Genomic DNA, 20,405 nt, shown 5'->3' with positions numbered 1-20,405 from the left:
CCTACAGTTCAAGTTTTAAGTGTGAAATGGTACATTGTAAATTATAGTCACCACCTCTCTAGAACTTAAAACTGAGAATTTGTGCCCATGAACATTTCCTATTTTTATGACCTTTGCCACTAGCAACCATCATTGTTCAGTTAATATGAGTTCAACTATTTTTTATTTTACATACTTGTAATATAAATGGGCTGGCTTATTTAGCAAATGTTTTCCTCGGTTTATGATTCATTTGCATTATGGTATTGTTTCTTTGCTTTTATGCTTGTTTGTTTTGAAACAGAGCCCTGGATTTTTCAAAGGTTGAATAATTCATCATGTTTACATATCACAAATTTGTGTGTGTATACACATATGCATTCATATGTCATTGAAATATCGCCAAGTGTAGAGGTCAGAGGACAACCTTGTTTTGAGACGGTCCCTTTTTAACTGCTATGTGTGCCACCTATCCTGGTTTCCAGAGATTCTTCTGTCTCCACTTCCCATCTTGCTATAAAGAACACTGGGATTACAGGCATGTCTTGCTGTAAAGAGCTCATGGGCCCAACCTTACATGAACTCTTATGATGACTCAAACTCAGATCCTCCCAGTTCTATAGCAAGCACCTGGGTCATTCTTGTCCCTGCATGTAAGCCTGAATAAGCAAATTGATTCACCAAGCTAGACTTGGTAGATTTGAGTGTTCTTTGGATTCTCTTGGCAATCTTGTTCAAAATCTGTTGGTCATAACTGTTAAGTGTGTATTTCTCAATCTTCAATCCGTTTTCTTTGGCTTGTACTGTCTGATCTTATGCCTTGATTAATACCTTTTAGAGTAGTCCTTTTATAGGATAATATGAAATAGAGAAGCATGAGTCCTCTTGTTAATTTCTGACAAAAAGTCAGCAGTGTTTTTTTTAAGGTTTATATTAGGTTTCAAATTATGTATATGTGTGTCTTTGTGTGGGTATATAGATGTGGGTGCCAGTGAAGACTAGAGGCATTAATTGACCTGGGGTCCTCTGGAACTAGAGGCATAGTCATTTCTGAGCCACCCAGCATGGGTGCCAGGTACCAGACTTGGGCCTCTGCAGGAACAGTTCACACTCTTAACCTGTGTGTCAGTGTGATTTTGATAGCGATTGCTTAGACCCTGTGTCTAATGCATACTTCTGACTGCATTATTAGGTGTCGTCAGTGCTGTAGGACAGTGTACAGGTGCAGGTATGCTTTGCACAAGAAAGAGCTGGCTGCATAACCCGGCTGCCCTAGAACTTGCTACGCATATCCAGTTGAGAATCAGCTTTTTTAAAAGATTTATTTGTATTTTTACCTTTGTGTGAGCACAGACATTCACAGAGGCCAGAAAAGGGCACTGGATCATTTGGGGCTGGAGTTACAAGCAGATATACCTGTGGGTACTGGGAGTCTAGCTTGGGTCCTCTAGGAGAGCACAAGGTCTCTTAAGCCCTTGAACGATCTCTCTAGATCCAAGAGTCAGCATTTAAGGTACAGGTATTTTGAGAAAAGACCTAAATTATTAGTTTACATTTGAAAGAAAAAGAGCTTTTATATTGTCCAGGCTAGTCTCAAATGCCCACTCAGGCAATCCTTTTGTTCAGCCTCCCAAGTAGCTGGAAAGAGACGCAAGAGCCTCCTGCTAAAATGTGCTCCCTTACGTTTAGTAAAGGGGTCTTCCTTTCTACCTCCCTTCCTTCTTTCCTTCCTTCCTCTCTCCTTCCTTCCTCTCTTGTCTCTCTCTTTGAGATGCAGTGTAAACTAGTCTTCTTTAATCAAAGTTCCTTTTACATTAGCATTCTAAATTTTTCTAAGTTTTTGTGAGTATTGAACTCAAGAGTTGAGAAAACAAAACTGAAAGGTGGAAAACTGCACTTTACCCAAACTTGCAAAGGAAAAAGAGACAGCACACAAGGGGAGTGGTTTTCAGAGTACATGCCTCAACCCTCCTTCCGCGTAAGATTGGGGGAGGGGGAAGAACAAGTTCTCGTGAGAACTAGCTAGTTGCTATAGTTACAGAAAACATAACCTGCTTCTGTCTCAGGTAAGACAGTCCCTTTCGGAGGGACTGTTACTCCCACTCGGCAGATCTTTTCTTCCAGGCTTCCTGGCTCTTCTTCAGCTAAGGTCAGGTTGAAACTCCCGCCCAGCCCACCTGTACCCAAGATCCCGCCTCATCCAGAGCCCGATCCAGTTACATCTTCCTCTAGCTGAGCAGCTGCTTATGAGCTCTTGTTGAGGGCAAGAGCAAGAGGTGGGCATTTGTCCAGAGTCACAGTTAATTCAGTAAGAAAATCTAAAATCTAAAATCTCTGTGTCTGGGACTGTGGATCTAGTTCAGTGACGTGTTTACACAGAGTGCGTGATGCTCTGTGTTGTCTGCCTAGCACCACAAGGTGAACCAAAAAAACCCCACATCCTCATAAACAAAACAAATGAAGGAGGGTGGGCTGAATTCACGGCCACGGTGAATGTTCCCGAGTGAGAGAGAATCTTCATGGACTAGGAGATGTTTAAAGTGAGTGAATAATAACGTTGGTATCTGCTCTTAGAAAGATAAACGGAAGAGAATAAATAGGTAAAGAATGCAAAAATTCTGAAGTATATACTGGGGTGGAGAGGGGACACCCTAAGCCGGATCACAGACTGGATAAGGAGAGAAGCTGATTGGACCTAATAATACATTAGAACTGTATTTCTCTGCTTTTATCTCCAGATTTGTTCTTGCATTATGATCCAAGCATATTGAGGTGCTTGGCTTGCTCTTTGAACCTTTTGCTGACTTCTTTCTCCCTGGAACAGCCTTTATTTTTAAACTATTCTTTTAGTCTCAGTTCACCTCTCATGAGATTTTCTCGGCATGCATATCCACACATGTTCTCTCAGATCCGGTTAGGTCCCAGCTTCAGTACATCCCTGCTCGATGATGGGCTGGTAAGATTACTTCTCTGAACCCCAGTTTCCTTTTTCCTGTAGCACATATGTAAAGGCTTTGGTATGTACCAAGTCATAATTTATTTCCCATTCTCCAATCCTCTGTCAGGCTGTCACAAAGCTTACATCTCTTGGTCTGTTTACATGTCACTCTTCCTCGCTAGTTAATGATTTTGACAGAAATAGAGTGGATTAGAATAAAGAGAAGTCGGACTTAAAGCGATGTGTTAGTCTAGCACAAGGAACACAAATGAACTAATTCATATCGTACAAATTTACCAGAAAGGAGCTGACACAAAAAGACATTCCAAATATTCATTTGATAAGGAAATCCCAGTGCCACTGAGCCCCGAAAGAGCCTGGAAGCATTTAGGTGAAGAATCTGAGGCTTTTAGGAAAGTGCATAGTTGCTGGGGAAAGGCGGAGTAACTGCAGAGCCTGAAGAGTGGCTGCTCCTCTCTCCATCACCATCCCGGACATAATGCAGTATGTCCTCACAGATGAGTTCCACTTTGGGTTTTAAATTTATTGTCAGTAAACATATGCAACAATAAATCCCTTTGTGACAGACCCATACATCTTACATACAGACCCATTGTACCTAGTCTGACATTTGCTTTCATGTAATGTGTTCCACATATGAGAGGGAACACGTGATGTTTGTCTTTTCCCTTCCATTATCCTTGTTTATCCCTCCTCCCTTTGTCTTCTTCCTCAGCCTACATACCCGCTTCTACTTTCTTGTCATGTATATATTACATAAATTCAAGTATAAATATCTCATATGAGAGAAAATATACACATTTGTCTTTCTGAGTCTGAGATGTTTTCCTTAGTGCAATCATATTCAATTCCATCCATTTTTCTTTCAATGAGGTAAGTTCATTCTCATATATATATGTGTGTGTGTGTGTGTGTGTGTGTGTGTGTGTGTGTGTGTAGCAGGAGATTGTAAATTTGTCAAGATGGCAGTACTAATTACCACAGGGCTAATCTAGGCTATATTAGATCCTATCTCAAAACAGACACATTTAATATCTGTGTGTGTGTGCCTGTCTGTCTGTCTATTTGGTGTGACAGGGTTTTTCTGTGTAGCCCTAGGTCACTGGTTTTGAATTTACTATATGTAGACCAGGTTGGCCTAGAACTCACAATCTTCCAGCCTCAGCCCAAGTGCTGAGGTTACAGAGGTGTGTGCTTTCACACCTGGACAACAATTTACTTGTTTGTAAATTGTAAAATTATTTGAAAATACAGATATAGAGACATGTGCTTTTATTGTTTCAAGATGCTGTAAAAGGAGACATAATCAAGGAAACTTCTCAGACTGTGGAGGAAATGTAGGTGGAACAGTGAGTGAAGACACTCTAAGTCTCCGTCTTGTGATCATTTGCATTTTATAGGTTAGTGATGTGTTTAGGTACCATAGCATCAGTTAGTGGACCCATGTTCCTGGGACAACTCCTGAAAGCACCTCCTCCAGCAGCGGAGGTGGCAAAGGTGGGGTAAATGGCACTGGTCTATAATGCATCTGCAGTTCCTGGGGTCCTGGTTATGATGTGGAACACAAGGAAACAGACGCTCATTTGTTATCTTTATAGAGGCCACAGAAGACCAGAGAGACTTTGAGCAAGTGCTGACATGGATCTGGGGTCATCCTCAGGCAGAACGGTGCACATTACTGTGACAAATGGATATGATTTGGTAAACTGACTCTTGGAAACCCACATAGTCTTTATTTAGAGGCATGGAGGGGACAAGATTGAAGTTTTGCATCATTTTTCTCCCACTGATCATGACAATCTTGTCCCCAGTGTTCTGTGTTGTTAGTTTATACACAGCCAGTCATAATGTCCTGTGTCTAAAATACCTGGCCTTTTGGATGCTACATTTAATAGGGTTGAAACGAATAATTTCTGTTTTACTATGTGTTTCCTCCTCCTACTTCCTTTCTTCTGAGACAGTTTCACTAAGCTTAGGCTGGCATCAAATTCACAGCAGTTTTCCGGTCTCAGCCTCCTAGATGGTGAAATTTCATCACGAGTCACAACATCTGACATACAATTTTTTTTCCCTTTTTTCTGAAAAGGATCAAAACTCTTTTTAATTCTTATGATTAATTTCACTTTAGACGAGTCACAACATCTGACATATAATTTTTTTCCCTTTCTTCTGAAAAGGATCAAAACTCTTTCTTAATTCTTATGATTAATTTCACTTTAGACAAGTCACAAAACATCTGACATACAATTTTTTCCCTTTCTTCTGAAAAGGATCAAAGCTCTTTCTTAATTCTTATGATTTAGGATTTCAAATAATAGACCTGTAATAACCACTAAAACTAAATGCATAATGAAATGGGAAAATATTCACTGTCCAGAAGTTTACAGAGCTGTTCTTTAAAAGGATATAATTAATTAGCTCTATTTGTTTAATAATGTGTATGTAAAATATATACACATGTATACATATTTACAACAAAACATAAAAATATATTCTGAAATGTTAGTAATGTCTGTATATTGAAATAAGGCTACAGGAAATTTAATTCCCTATGTGATTTTTATCACTTTTTAAAGATGTGTGACTATATTTTTGTAATCAGATAATACAAGAAGTGATATCGTTTTAGATTTTAACATAAATGACACCAGTCAAATGTTGCATTTAGCTAGAACTGCATTTGTTTAACGATTTTCCCTTTGTCTCATTTGTGTTTGTAGTGTAGCTTGTTAGAGAAAAACGGAAACCGATGTTTAGTCCAGGTCCAGATAGGTTGCCAGATACGTAGAAAAGCTATCATTTAAAACTGAACCATGATGCTTCTGCCCACAGAAAGGCTTCAAGGGAGACACACCAGTTACTTTTGTCCGTGCAGAATTCAACCAGACAGTTCTCGGCGACTCCTCAAAAATCACGGTCTCTCCAGAAGGAACTGCAAAGTACAACTTTACTTGCAGCTTTGAGCTCAGCCCAGACGGAGGAACCACGTTAGATGACCTTGCCCATAAACTTTTATTCTGTGAGTCTCATGGTTCTGAGCACGTTGCGGGGAGATCCTGAGTGCCAAGCCGCTATGGTAGGAGAAGTGCATTCTCCTGTAGTGCGGTGGCCTTTGTTCCTTCTGCTTCTTTCTGGCGTCAAGAACTGTGACATGCTTTGTTTTTGTTTTTGTTTTTGTTTGTTTGTTTGTTTGTTTTGTTTTTCTGAGACAGGTTTTTTTTCTGTGTAGCCTTGGCTGTCCTGGACTAGCTTTATAGACCAGGCTGGCCTTCAACTCAGAGATACTCCTGCCTCTGCCTCCCAAATGCTGGTTGTTTGGTTGGTTGGTTGTTTTTAAATCAGTGATTGATGTCAGAGAGCTCAGTCAATTGTGGGTGGTGTCACCCCTGGGCTGGTGGTCTTGGGTTCTAGAAAAAAGCAGGCTGAGCAAGCCACGTGGAGAAAGCCAGTACGCAGTGTTCCTCTCTGGCCTCTGCATCAGCTCCTACCTCCAGATTCCTGCCCTGTTTGCACTCCTGTCCTGACTTCCTTCAGTGATAAACAGTGATGTGGAAGTGTAAGCCAAATAAATCTTTTCCTTTCCAAGTTGCTTTGGTCATGGTGTTTCCTCACGGCAATAGAAGCCCTAACTTAGACAGGCATGCATGCTTGTAACCCCAGGACTCAGGAAGCAGGTGAAGAAGGATCAGAAGTTCAGGGTTATCTTTGGTTAAATAATGAGTTTGAGGACAGCCTGGGAGACATGAGATCCTATCTAAGAACATTAATTTCTAAAAATATGCAAGTAACACACTTTCACCATGTAGTCCAGGTTGACCTTGAATTTGCAATTTTGAGTGCTGAGATTACAGATGTGTGCTGCCACATCTGTTGGTAATTTTTTATGATAAATATGATAGGTTCTTTCAGATGATATAGAGCAGTAACTTTTTTTTTTTTGCCAGACGGTTATAGACATCAGTTGCCTTTCCATATATGTACTACATGATTCTGAGGTTAGATTTATTCCTTATAACTTAGGGCAGAAAGTTGAGAAGTGGCAGAGCTGATGACGTCTCACTGTCTACCGGAAGTCTGTGATGCACCCTCCTGAGTTTCAGGATAATTGCTGCTGCTGCTGCTGCTGCAGCAGCAGTCTGTGGTGGGGTTTGATCTGAAGCCTTGTTTGAGCACTCTTACCGTTGCACTGTAGCACGTCAGAATCCCTTATCTTTAACTTAGACCTTGCTTGCTGCAGCTTTGCCATCTGGTGGAGTGGTTAGAAACGCTCTCGTTTTTCTTTGCTTTCACTTTTCTAGTAACCGTGACAGAACTTTTACCAAAGGAAAAGAAACAGAAAGATGAGAAGACCTCAATTCTTGGCCAAGCTGTGGTGGATCTTCTTCCTTTACTAGAAGGTCAGATGTATAATCTACCCAAAAGCCAAAAATAACAAAACTCATAAAGCCTATACCCGGCAATGTGTACAGCCTAGTCTCCAAGGCTTTGAAAAACTCCAGGGGGAAATGAGGTCATGCCTGTGCCTGTAGCAGCCTTGATCTGACCCTTTCCTCTTTGGCTCAACTTGATGTGACAGGAGAAGACTCATTTGAAACAACGGTCCCGTTACACCCTGTGCAGGGGTCGCCCTTGGAGACGCCTTCACCAGGCTCTAAGGTAATCCAAGTTTTAAGTGTTAATGTTTTCAGCCTACCTCATAGTCCAGATATTGAGGTCTGGTTCAGGTGCATTGGCACCTCCTCTCGTGATACCTGCAGCACTAGTTTCTGGCAAACAGGGATGAATAAGGCTGTCTCACCTCATGGATTATGACCAAGCATGATGAATCGATGAGACAAAGAGAAGGTCTTGGCTACTTTGCCCAGAAGTATGTTAAGGAAGGCTTCACTCTGGAAATGCTTCTTAAGCTGCATGCCAGTAGGTTAAATTATATATGACAGTGTGTTACCCAGTAGGAATGGCAGCCTGCCTCTAGTTAAAGACTTCTAATTCAGCATTATTAGCCAACACCTTCTCCTGAATTCCAGAATATGAGACTTTGCAATGTACCAGAACTCTCTGCAGTGACACCCTATAATCATCTAAGACACAACATCCTAAAACTGAACTCACTGTCTTCCCCTAAACTTACTCTTTCTTGTTTCTTAGTCCATTGGGCTGATGGCATTACCCATCCATGAATTTACATGATAGGACCTAAGTTGTACCCATGGATCCTAATTATAACCAATCTCCAAATACCTATTTTTGAGTCTTTAGACCCTTTCTTCTTACCTGCTTTATGTTACCTCAGCTTTCATTGGATCACTATGAGTAATCTTGGCACATGACCTCATCTCCTCCCCCACTTCAGCCTTCCTGTTGCTTCCATAAAAGCAAGTCTGATCACATCTTTTCCCTGCTTAGTGTGGCTCATAGATTTATCCACTGCACCTGTGTCAAGGTCCCAATTTCTTTGCAAGCAGTGCACATGGTAGCTTCATTCCATCGACTGAATTTGAACTGCTCCTGTCCTTATGCATTCTGTTCCAGTGTCCCAAACTACTTCCTTACCTTTGGGCTGAAAGTACACACTGTTTCAATCCCTTTTACAGTAGATTTTCTTTGGACCCAGAATTATTTTTTCTTTATTTCCTTTGATGATCCAAGTCACAAACTCCTGATATCCTATAAAAGTAGTCTCAAATATCATTGTTTCCTATTCTTTTCTAGCCCAGTAATTAATTATCCTCTTCCTCTTTGGTGCTTCTCAACAAGAGTATTTTATAAAGCTGGGTGAGGTAATAGACACCTTTAATCCCAGCACTTGGCGGGGCAGAGGCAGGTGGATCTCTATGAGTCTGAGGCTAAGCTGGTGCACTCAGTGAGTTCCATGCCAGCCAGGGCTACACCGTGAAACCCTGTATAATAACAGCAATAGCAATGACGACGATGATGATGTAGGTGGTGGTGATATAGATGGCTTAAGTGTAAAGCACTTGCCATACACGTGTGAGGACCTAGGTTCAAATTCCCAGGATCCATGTAAAGGCCTTCACATCCCAGTGGAAAGTGAAAACCAATATCCATGGTTATCTTTTACTCTTCACATACTCACAGTGGCACATATATGCCTAAACACACATACACATATAGCATACATGCATACACCCCACATAATCATAGAATACATGCCAGCAAAATAAAAAAAACCTCCCATGTCATGCCTGCTAGTTACATTCACTGTGGAATCATCCGATTCCTTTTCCATACTTATTTGTATTTGTACTTTACGTCACCGCTGTAGAATGAAGAAGACTCTAGTTCATCATAAGATTCTCCAGTTCTCCTTTTGTCTCTTTCTTCAACTCCTGGTACTTGGGAAAAGACATTTAAGTCCTCTGTCTGGAAATAATTGAGTTTAACTGGAACAGTGGTAGGAGATAATATAAATAAAGAGAATGAATGCCTATGGCAATGTTCATAAATGTTGCATAATTTTATTTGATAGCAGTGCAGTCTTGATGTGAAGGTATTTGTGGCAGAGCCCTTACTGACTCCAGCACAGGTCTCAGCAAGCAATCTACTGAAGGTCACACTGGAAGCCGCCTATTCTGTGCCTGAGTCTTTCATTCCTGTGGGGCCTCAGTATAACTACGTTGTTGGTCTACAAGTTCCATCAGTTGGAGAGGTAAAGCCCTACTTCCAAATATTTACACAGGCCATGTTCCTCCCTGCCAACACTGCACGCAAACTCACTCTACCAATGGCTAAGATGCATTTTAGGCTTAAAAACTAATATTCACTTTTGTTTTACATGTATGTTTTCATAACCCTATGCGGTTACACATTCTACACATTACATGTAGTTTATATTAAATCAACATATACTTATGGCCCAAAATAAGTACAACATTTAAAAGTTGCCAGTTTTTGGATGCGTATACATAGATTACTTTTTATGGGTTTTGCATAAGTATCTCATTGTGGAGTGCTTTCTCTTAATTCCAGGTATTGTTTAGATCAAATTTTTAGATACAGGAATACTTAAGTTTTCTGCTGGAGATTCCCAAGGTGCAATAAGTTAAAGCCTTCACCTGTGCTACTTCCACAGCCTAAATGTAAATTTGCATAAAACTTCTGGGGCTTAGGTGGGTTCCAGAGACAACTGACTCATTTCCAAAACTGGAATAACCTAAGGCAAGTCTGGAGGGTTGCTTTCCTACACAGGGACAACCCGTGACTGCACATGACACATCTGTGCATGTTTTGCTCCCATCTTCAGGTTGCTACTGATTTTTCCTCTTTGGGCTGGTGGGATGGCTTAAAGAGCAAAGCCACTTATTGCTGAGCCTGATGGCTTGAGTTTGATTCCTTGGACCTACATAAGGAAAGAGAGCACCAACTCCCAAAAGTTTTTCATCTAACTTCCACACATATTGGTGCAAAAGTGTGCATACACATGTACATAAATAAATAAAATATTTTTAAAAAGAGTAATTTGCCAGCCTGAGTCCAGGACAGCTAAGGCTACTAAGAGAAGCCCTGTCTCAAAAACACCAAAAAAGAAAAAAAATAGTAATTTGCATTTTATCATGTTTTCTATCATTCACAGTTATACATTAGCACAAATAAAATGAAGGGTACAGGCCCCTATATAGAACCAGATAGTATAGATATAATATTCAGAATTCTACTGGAAAAAGTACTAAGGAAACTTTTTATACATTCCAAAGCCTTTACAAGTATCCTCACATCTGGTATTTATTGTTTTAGAAGGACTACCCTATGGTTTTCAAGAATGGAAATATGAAGCTTGGAGGGGAAAGAGAACCTGTTCCCCGGCCTAAAAAATGGCCTATTGCTAACATTCTTGCTCCAGGAGCTAACAACATCCCTGATGCATTCATTGTGGGTGGTCCCTATGAGGAAGAAGAAGGAGAGCTCAACCACCCTGAGGTGAGAGAGAACAGGTTTCATGAAAAACACAGTGCATGAACAGACTATAAACTTTTTATGGACCCAAAGTTTGTACATACATACCTGTCTTTGCCAATACTGATAGTGTGTCAAAATCATATATCTAATTCTGCAAACAGAATAATTTACATTCAGCTTACTCTTTATTTTATATTTGTTTCTTTTTGAGTAGATAAGTAGATTATTCAGTTGTTGCTATAATGAAACACCCAAGAGAATCAACTTATAAAGAAAAAAGCTTTATTTTGGTTCACATTTGGAGGTTCAGCTCCATGATGGGTTGACCCCTCTGTTTTGTGCCTTAGGAGCCCCCCAGTAGGCTTCATTTCCTAAAGACCCCATAGCCTCTCAGTACCATTCTCAGAGCCGTTAACACAGAGATCTTTGGAAGACATTCAGCTTCCAAACACAGCTTGAAATTTAAAATTAAGAAGTGTTGTTATGCCCAGTTCATGAGACCCCCCCAAAGACCACCAGGATTCTCCGCTGCAAATAGATGAGAGTTTATTGGATACGTGCTCGAGCCTGGGTTGTAAAACTTCCTGTGAAGGCAGGAGAGGGATGCAGCCCTGCAGTCTAGGGGATCAAGGTTTTTAATGGGGTGGGGGGGGGACAAAAAACTCAAGCAGGGAGCTACATGCCTTGGCATTACATGATTGGGTAAAGGAAATTGACTTTTGAAATGATTGGTTTACTTTAGTACAAAGACCATAAACAGTTCTGGGCTGGCTATCTGGGCTGGTTTCCTAGCAACTGTAACTCTAGTGGGCAGGAAAAGAATGCAGTAAAGCTAGTTCCTTTCCCCACATGGCTGGGCATGTCTCCATCTGGCTGGCCTTCACTCAGACCTTTGCTCCAAACCCCAAACTAATACCCCCTCAAAACAAATTTCAATTCTTTGGTCACTCAGTATACAGTAAGCTGGGTGCAGTGGTGCACGCCTGTAATCCCAGCACTTGGGGAGGCAGAGGCAGGTGGATCTCTGGGAGTTCCAGTCCAGCTGGGTCTACAAAGTAAGTCTAGGACAGCCAAGGCTACACAGAGAAACCCTGTCTCAAGTAAGAACAAACAAGAAAAAGAGGAAGAAAAAAGGAGTATACAGTAAAAGTCTTTCATGTCTGTGTCTTCTTCCTGATTATTTTCCATCTTGTTACCCTAGTAGTTACTTTGTTATTGTTTCTCCCAGATGCCTCTTGTACATACAAAAGAAATAAGTGCAGTGACATGAAGACTAAGGGACAGAACCTGTCTCTCTTTCCTGAGGGAAGGAGAGTCAGATTCTAGAAGGTCTGGCTTACCAAACAAAAACAAGTGTTTAAAAGAAAACAAAAAGTTCCCAGGTAGCTACAGTTATATTGGGCTATCTGTGATGGGAAAATGCCTTTCTATTTGATGATGATTCCAACGGTGGTTAAATAATGTTCAGCCAGCATTATAACAAAATTTACAGATAAAATTGTTATTCTTGGTGCTGGAGAGATGATTTGGTCATTAAGAGCACTGGCTGCCCTTCTAGAGGCCTGGATGCACTTCCCAGCACAGACATAGGGGAATCACAGTGGTATGTAATTCCCGTCCCAGCAGCCTTCTTCTGGCCAGCAGGCGCGCACATTATGCAGCCAGAACACCATAGATATTTTTTTAATTGTCTTTCTTTAGGGAATCCAGACTTTTGGGAAGCATTCAGTCATATTATTTTCAGATCTAGAACATATCAAGAAGCCACTCCTATTTCTCTATTTATTCCACAGTATATTTTTTTCTCCTGGACTAGGTGTAGATTGTGCTTACTCACATCAGAAGCAGGGAAATATGTCAGTTTTTCCTCACACATCAATAGAGATGTATGAGAGAACTAGTATGAGAGAACCAGGCCTGACACCCCCACAACAAGCCAAAAGTCACCAGGCCCAGGAACTAGGCCATAGGTCACCAATTCCAGGAAGAAGACAATAGAGTCCCGTGCCCAAGGTTAAGTATTAGCCAGTAATACTTAACCATCACCCCTAGCAATAGTTAATCAGAGAATACCTGGAATTTACCCAGGTGTTCTTTACAAGAGGATGACAATTACGGTTTGGCTTGGCCCTCCGGGAAAACACTTTCTTCTGGACACCCATAATTTGCTAAATGACAATCAATCATAAAACTGTAGCTGAAATTTCCCAACCTTGCTGTAACCCAAAATAAAAGCCTTCCTCCCCCTGAGCTCGGGTCTCTACACTCCACACCACTGCATCGGTGACAATGTGGGCCTGAGCTCAAGCTTGTAATAAAAGACCCTATTGCATTTGCAGGGGAATCAGCTCCTTAGTGGTCTTTGGGTTCCGAGAGACTTGGGCATAACAAGTACATGCATATTGATACTGTCCCCATCATTTTTAGAGGCTATTATATAAGTTAACTTGCTTTGTTTTACTTCATAAAGTAGTGAGTATTTTTTCATATCACTACATTTTTTTCATTCTTTTTTTTTAACTGTTTCTATATGATATGACATTGAGTGGACATACTTTAATTTACTTATTCACTTCTTTACTAGTGGGAATCAATTATCAAGGGCATGGAAAATAATAGAAAAGTGGTTGCAAATAATTCTTGTACTAGTCAACACACATCAGTAGAAACATTCAGAAAAATAACTAGTGAAAGGAGGATGTTGAATTCTTTTCATTGACTCTAAATATCTAAACTAGTAATAAGGCTAGCAACATTTAAAAATTGCTGACATGATTTTCTCATCATTTGTTTAGTAAATATAATTACCTTTTATACTATTTTATATATTTAGATATTATGCCATATTTTAGTTTACATAATTGTTTCTCAGCCTTGGCTGCACTATAAAATTACATGTAAAGGTGGCAGGTGTGGTGCCTCATGCCTTCAATCCTGGTACTTAGAAAGCAGAAGATCTCATGAGTTTGAGGCCATCCTTGTCTACATAGTGAGATCCAGGCCAGCCAGGACTACATTTTTTTTTTTAAGATTTATTTATTTTATGATGTATACAGATATCATTCCAGATGGTTGTGAGCCACCATGTGGTTGCTGGGAATTGAATTCAGGATCTCTGGAAGAGCAGCCAGTGCTCTTAAACTCTGAGCTACCTGTCCAGTCCCTGCTTTTTTTTTTTTTTTTTTAAATAAGACTGAGTTTCAACATCTGCCTAGGTTGACCTTGAACTCATCTTTCTGCCTCAAACTCCTCAGAACTAGGATTACAGAGACATCACTACATACAGCCCCTGGAAATATTTTTAAGACAATGACAGTAGTGTGTTAATTTTGTTTCCTATTGCTGTGGTAAAATATTCTGATGCAGGCAACTCAGGAAAAGAAGGAAGTGTTCAGCTCACAGATCCAGATTACAGTCTGTCATGTCAGAGAAGTCACAGACACAGGAGCCTGAGAGAGCTGTCACATCACATCCATAGTCAAGAATAGAGAGCAGGGGGTTCATACATACAGGCTCCTGCCCAGCTCCTTCCAGAGCTCCACTAAAAATGGACGAATAAGTCACACACTGCTGCTCTCTAGGAGATTTTTATTTTTTTAAAGCTCCTCAATGATTTTAATGTACATTCTGAATGAGAATCACGAACTGAGGTTATATGCATGAACATTTGGCACTTAGGAATGGGTTGATGTAAGCAGAGCATTATATCTGAAGGTTATCTCATGTACTCCAAGCAGTTGAAATAGCTGCCACATGCAAGAGTGCCCACAGACTGACAGAGTGAAGCCAGCACACACAAAGACCAGGAATTGCCATCTTATTATTCCACAGGACAGGGAGTTTAGGAACCAAGCAGAATGCATAAAGAAAAGGATTGTCTGGGACTTGGAAAGCCGCTGCTACCTCGATCCTTCTGCAGTTGCAAGGTGAGAACAGAAAAGGACTGGGGTGGGGGTGGAAATAATGTTATTCTTCCCTCCATTCACTGTATCCACATTTGAGTTAAAGTGTGAAACTTTCTCTTCCACTTGCACTAGTTTGACATCTGCTGATAACAGATGACCTAGGGACTTTTTCCTAGGTGAGCATTTCTTTTTGACTTACATAAAATAATTCTAGAACTGACATGCGTAGTGGCTCTGCAGTATCCTCAGAAACCCAGGAACAGCCTTCGCTTTAGCTTAATTCATGGCTCAAGATTGCTAGAGCTCGTGTGTGTGTGTGTGTGTGTGTTAGGGTGAGATGTCTGCGAGACCTTCACAGGCAGCCAAAAAAGGAGGCAAAAAGGCTACCTAGAGCAATACAACTGGTACTGGTTCAGACATCAAGAGTTGTTTATTTTTGGCTTATTTAAGCACAGCATAATCTGGTGCTATTCTTGTGATGATTAACTGAATCCCATGTGCAAAATAAAGCATCCCTAAGTCTCGGTGTGGAACAAAGTAAGCTAAATACAGATCAGGCATCATTACATTGAAACTCTTTGTCAAGTGCATGTAACAACTTCTATAAAGATATGTTCTTAGATTGACTGAAGAAAACAAGCTTATGAGGAGGGTCTGGCCACATAGATTGCACAGAACTCACCAGGCTAGAAAATATATCTGCTTCAGCCTTCTGGCAGTGAAGAGCTTAAGATAGCCTGAATATAACTCCATTTTGAAATAAAGATCTTGACTGGGAACTGAATTCAGGTACCAGGAAATATCACAGAATGTACACCTGGCAGAAAACAAAGTTAACTCTCCTAGCAACAGCCTCTAGGAAATATAACAGAATAAATGCTTCATAGAAAATAGAGACAAACTCCCTGGCAATAATCAATGGGAATCGGTTGAGAATCGGGTGGGAAAATTCTCCCCAATGTTTCAGATATGGTTTAGAAAAATAGCCATTGTGATTATATGCCTCAGAAAAGGTCACCCCGCCCTGCTAAACTTCACCCAATTCTGTAACGCCAAGGCTTGTGCCCCCCTGCTTGCTGCCATGGAAACCCCCGGCTCACAGACTTTCCCTTTAAAAATTCTGTTCACTCAGAACTCGAGGTCCCACTTCTCTACTGCTGCGCCAGTGAGACTTGGGTCCCGAGTTCGATCGCTCTCATAATAAAGCTCTCTTGCAATTGCATCGGGTCATCTCCTGGTGGTCTCTGAGGGTCCCGTGAACCTGGCATAACAGCAGAAAGCAGGTTTTGCATTTTTTTTCCTGTGTGTATTTAACATTCCAGCTTCCCTTAGTGCATGCCTGTCTGTACAAAGACCCCTACCCCCTACAAGCTTGACTGGGGAGCTGGCTCAGCAGTTTAGAACTGCTGTTGCTCTTGCCGAGGACCAGGGTTTGATTCTCAGTATCCACATGATGGCTCCCAACCATCTGTAACTCCAGTCCCAGGGAACCCAATGCCATCTTCTGGCCTGTGTGGGTACCAGGCATACATGGGTTAGACTCATGTACATGTGGACAAACACTCACACACATGAAACTGAAGAAAGAAAAAGAAAAGTGGGATGATTGACTGATTGGTGGGATTCTGGCTTCAAAAACTGAGCATGGTGGAAGAGAACCCGTGTGGACTTGAAAGGGTACTGGTGGTGGGTGTCCTCAGGGTTTTGCCCTCAGAACCTTGCAGGGGCCTAATAATCCCTATTTATGTCTCATGGGTCTTTTCTAGATGAAACAGATGCTAGAAAATACATTGTTTTAGTTGGACACTTGTCACCAGCCAGAGTCAGGGCATCATTACTAAGGAAAGATAGGAGGCTTAATACTCTACAGTACTGTCTCTAACATAGAAAGCTGGTTACAAATGAGAAACACAGGATTGCCAATGTGCCTGTAATCACAGTCCTTAGCTCTGGCTTTAAAAAAAAAAAAGTTTGTTTGTTTGTTTTTCAAAATAGTTTTACATTCATTGGAAAATTGGGCAGGACCCAGGCCGTGGTAGTGTACTTCTTTAATCCCAGGCACACAGGAGGTAGAGGCAGGCAGATCTCTGTGAGTTTGAGGCCAGCCTGTTCTACATAGTGAGTTCAGGACAGCCAGGACTACACAGTGAAACTCTGTCTCAAAAACAAACAAAACAAAAAGAAAAGAAAAAAAATGAGCAGGTATTTCAGAGGTATACTTCTGGTCCCCTACCTGGTCACATGTAACCCTTTTTCTATTTGATGGATTTGATTGATTTGATTGATTTTCTATGTTGATGGATTTGTTTTACTGAGGATAAACTGTTGTTCATATTATTTTGAGCAAATAGTCATTTATTAGATCAATATAAGAATAAGGCACACCTTTAATTATTTTACTTTAACTTATAAAATGGTTGGTGATTTCCTCATGTTCTGTGTATTTGAATTTGTGACTCAATGTTTTGTTTCTCTGTGACCTGTAGCGCTTCTCATCTGCTCATCAATATACATGGACAACTTTCCTCACAAGGCAGCTACTGCTGGCTGACTTTTTTTGCCGGAGAAAACCTTTATCTGCTTTTGAAGGATAATTTGTTTGTTTGGGTTTTTGTTTTGTTTTTTTGAGACAGAGTTTCTCTGTGTAGCCTTGGCTGTCCTGGACTTGCTTTGTAGACTAGGCTGGCCTCAAACTCACAGAAATCCACTTTTCTCTGCCTCCCAAGTGCTGGGATTACAGGTGTGTGCCACCATACCTGGCTTTGCAGGATAATTGTAGTGAGTACAGAATGGCTTTTGACTGGATATTCGAGTCGTTAGTGAATCTGATTGGTGAGCTATGACACTCAGTAAGTGGGATTTTGGGGGTTGCAGGGCCTGCCACTTTTCCAGTAGTCCATGATTGGGGATAATTTGACCCCACAGACATCATGGATGACTCACTTCTGAGCTACCATGTCTTTAAATTCATCTGCCTCAAATTTTGTGGAGCACCACTTACTTCATCTTGTCTGGGCTCAGAGGACAACTTGTCAGGGTCTATTTTCTTCCATCATGAGGGTCCCATTGTGCAACTGGTCCTCTTTAATTTGTATTGGTATCTGGACATTTGTGGTTCCTTCTCAGATGGTAGCCTGGGCGGTCTCAGGGCTCAGCTGTTGTACTGTTTCCTATCTCGGCTACTGGGTGGGTTCCCCAAATCAGGCTGGTCCAGGCACTGTTTTCTTCTGGACAGGAACAGAGGAACTCCCGAGATCAAAGGTCTCATTTCTGTTTCAGGAATGATTAGAGCACTCATGTACTAGGTGAGGCTCCCAGTCTCACCAGGGGAGGTGGAAATGAGTTTCCCACTGGGCGTTACAGTTAGCCCTTTTAAAATGAGATTGCTGGTACTCAGATGATCTGAAAGCCTGTGGTGATAATGCAGTGTTACAGCCTCTTGATTAGGCCACTGTATGAACAGCAGGGGTGTGGGCGAAAGCTGGAAACCACCTGGAAGGCAGTTCTGGCAGGCCAGTGAACAGCAGAAGCTCACAGAAGCCAGGAGCATGTCCCAGGTGGCCCAGCCAAACTCGGGGTTTTCCGCAGAGATTCTTCAGGGAGCCCTTCCTTCCCCAGAATAAATGATGAGGCTCAGGTGGTCATGATGGAGGGATAGACTTTATTTCATGAATCAGGGACTTATAAACCTGGGGTTTATAAACCAGGGGTTTTGAGGGTGAATGTGTTTAATTTGCTGGGGCTAGGGGCATCAGGGAAACTTCATCTACATGTAACAAAACAGCCCTATAACAAGAGGGGAAAGCAGTACTTAATTATCCTATGGGTGGTGGAAAATCTCCACACACAGTTAAAGGTCATTGGTTGAAAGTCAAGACATCTTATTAGTATAGGATAGGTGTCTCCAGGAATCCCCATGTGCTTGCTGAACAGGTTTCTTATCAGGAAAGGGTAAGGCCTGTAAATTTCCCTGAGGACTACGGAATGCTCCTTAGGGAACCTGGGGTTCCCCAGATCAGGAGGCAAAGAGGGAACCCTGCTGAGAAAGGGAGTCCATCTTCATAGACAAGGCTCAGAGGTTATCCAGAAATGCCAGACTTCGACCTTAACAGCTGTGTTGCACAGAGTACGTTTGGGGAAATAGGAATTCAAAGTCTAAGGATTTTAGTGTGGGGTTTGGTCTTGATCTGCTTAGGAGCTGGACACAGGGAATATTTTTGTAGCTGTCCCACAGGCCTCCGATTAATTTCTCTTGCCCTGTCTTCTTTGGGCTAATCTGTGAGTTCCTGTCAGGATGGGACTCTGTTCTGCTGCTTCCTCAGCTGAAATCTGCTGGGTGATTTTGGGGTAGGAGGTGAGTAGGTTTGAGTCCTTGGGTCATTGTTCATGGAAAGGTTTCATAGTCTTTTTTTTTTTTTTTTTTTTTTTAATTCCTCCCAACCTTTTGTTGAGGGAAGATTGGGCAGAGGTGGAGTTGTCTAGTTGACTGTCTTTTAGAACACAAGGTTCTGGTAGTTTTCCTGAAAGATCAGGCCTTTCTTACAAAGAACACTACAAGTTGGGCACACCTTTAAACCCAGCACTGGGGAGACAGAGGTAGAACTCTGTGAGTTTGAGACCAGCCTGGTCTGCATAGCAAGTGCCAGGTCAGCCAGGGCTATATAGTGAGACCCTGTCTCAAAAACAAAACAAAAGAACATTTGAGGGTATTTCAAAACATTTGCTTCCCACCACTTCTTGAAGCATAAGGTTTCTCCTGCATTTAATATCCATAAGAACAGGCAACTTTTTAATCTAGGTTCCTGGAATTTTTTTAACTCTTGGTCTCTAATAATTTGCCAAAGTTACAATTAAGGTCTTTTTTTTTTTTTTTTTCCATTTTCTGTCTACTGTACCTTGGCTATTTGTAAAGTGGATCTCAGCTTTTATCCTCTTTTTTCCTGTCTGCAAATTTCAGATTATAGTTTTCCCTTTACCTCAACTCTCTGATGGAGCTTTAAAAAAAAATCAGGCTGGAGAGATGGCTCAGATGTTAAGAGCACTGCTTGCTCTTCCAGAGGTCCTGAGTTCAATTCCCAGCAACCACATGGTGGCTCACAACCATCTATAATGAGATCTGGTGCCCTCTTCCGGCATCCAGGCAGAGCATTGCATACATAATAAAATAAAATAAAAATTTTTAAAAATCCTAGCTTTCAATTGGACGAGGGGACAGAGACAGAGGAATGCTGCTGTCCACTCTCCCCCTTTACTGACCCAGCTCACTGGGTGTTGCCACCCACATGCAGTCTGAGTATCAGTCTCCCCTGCTCAGGCCTTTCCCGTCTCGAAACAGCCTCAGGGATATAGCCAGGGATGTCTCTATAGTAGACATAGTCCTGCCAACTTGATAAGGTCAGCCATTACAGTTTTGATGCTTCTGTTTGTAGCTGTTGTACACATAGGGTCTCCCCATGTAGACGAAGCTGACCTGAAATTCACAGTCCTCTGGCTTCTGTCCTCCAGTGCTAAGATTAAAGACATGCACCACCATCCCAAACCTCCTCAGTGGTTGGTTTGCTTTGGAGAGAGGCTCTTGCTATGTAACCCAGACTGGCCTGGAACTTACTGTGCAGCCCTCAAATTTATAATCCTCTTGTCTTAAC

At 41.5% G+C, this 20,405-nt stretch overlaps 1 protein-coding gene across 2 annotated transcripts in view; it reads left to right on the top strand.

Moving 5' to 3' along the window:
* Window positions 1-4,289: 4,289 nt before the first annotated feature.
* Cfap70 (cilia and flagella associated protein 70) overlaps window positions 4,290-20,405 on the top strand; it is a 55,238-nt gene continuing 39,122 nt past the window's right edge. For both annotated transcript variants that reach the window (XM_021643008.2, XM_021643007.2), the window contains exons 1-7: window positions 4,290-4,639; window positions 5,771-5,957; window positions 7,237-7,335; window positions 7,515-7,594; window positions 9,429-9,608; window positions 10,694-10,876; window positions 14,687-14,781. In XM_021643008.2, coding sequence (XP_021498683.1) covers window positions 4,577-4,639; window positions 5,771-5,957; window positions 7,237-7,335; window positions 7,515-7,594; window positions 9,429-9,608; window positions 10,694-10,876; window positions 14,687-14,781 — 887 coding nt within the window. In that variant the 5' untranslated portion in view covers window positions 4,290-4,576. The remainder of the gene's footprint in view (window positions 4,640-5,770; window positions 5,958-7,236; window positions 7,336-7,514; window positions 7,595-9,428; window positions 9,609-10,693; window positions 10,877-14,686; window positions 14,782-20,405) is intronic.

This window comes from Meriones unguiculatus, chromosome 4 (assembly GCF_030254825.1).
Source record: "Meriones unguiculatus strain TT.TT164.6M chromosome 4, Bangor_MerUng_6.1, whole genome shotgun sequence".
NCBI lineage: Eukaryota > Metazoa > Chordata > Mammalia > Rodentia > Muridae > Meriones > Meriones unguiculatus.
This window is presented reverse-complemented; position numbering and strand designations above follow the sequence as displayed.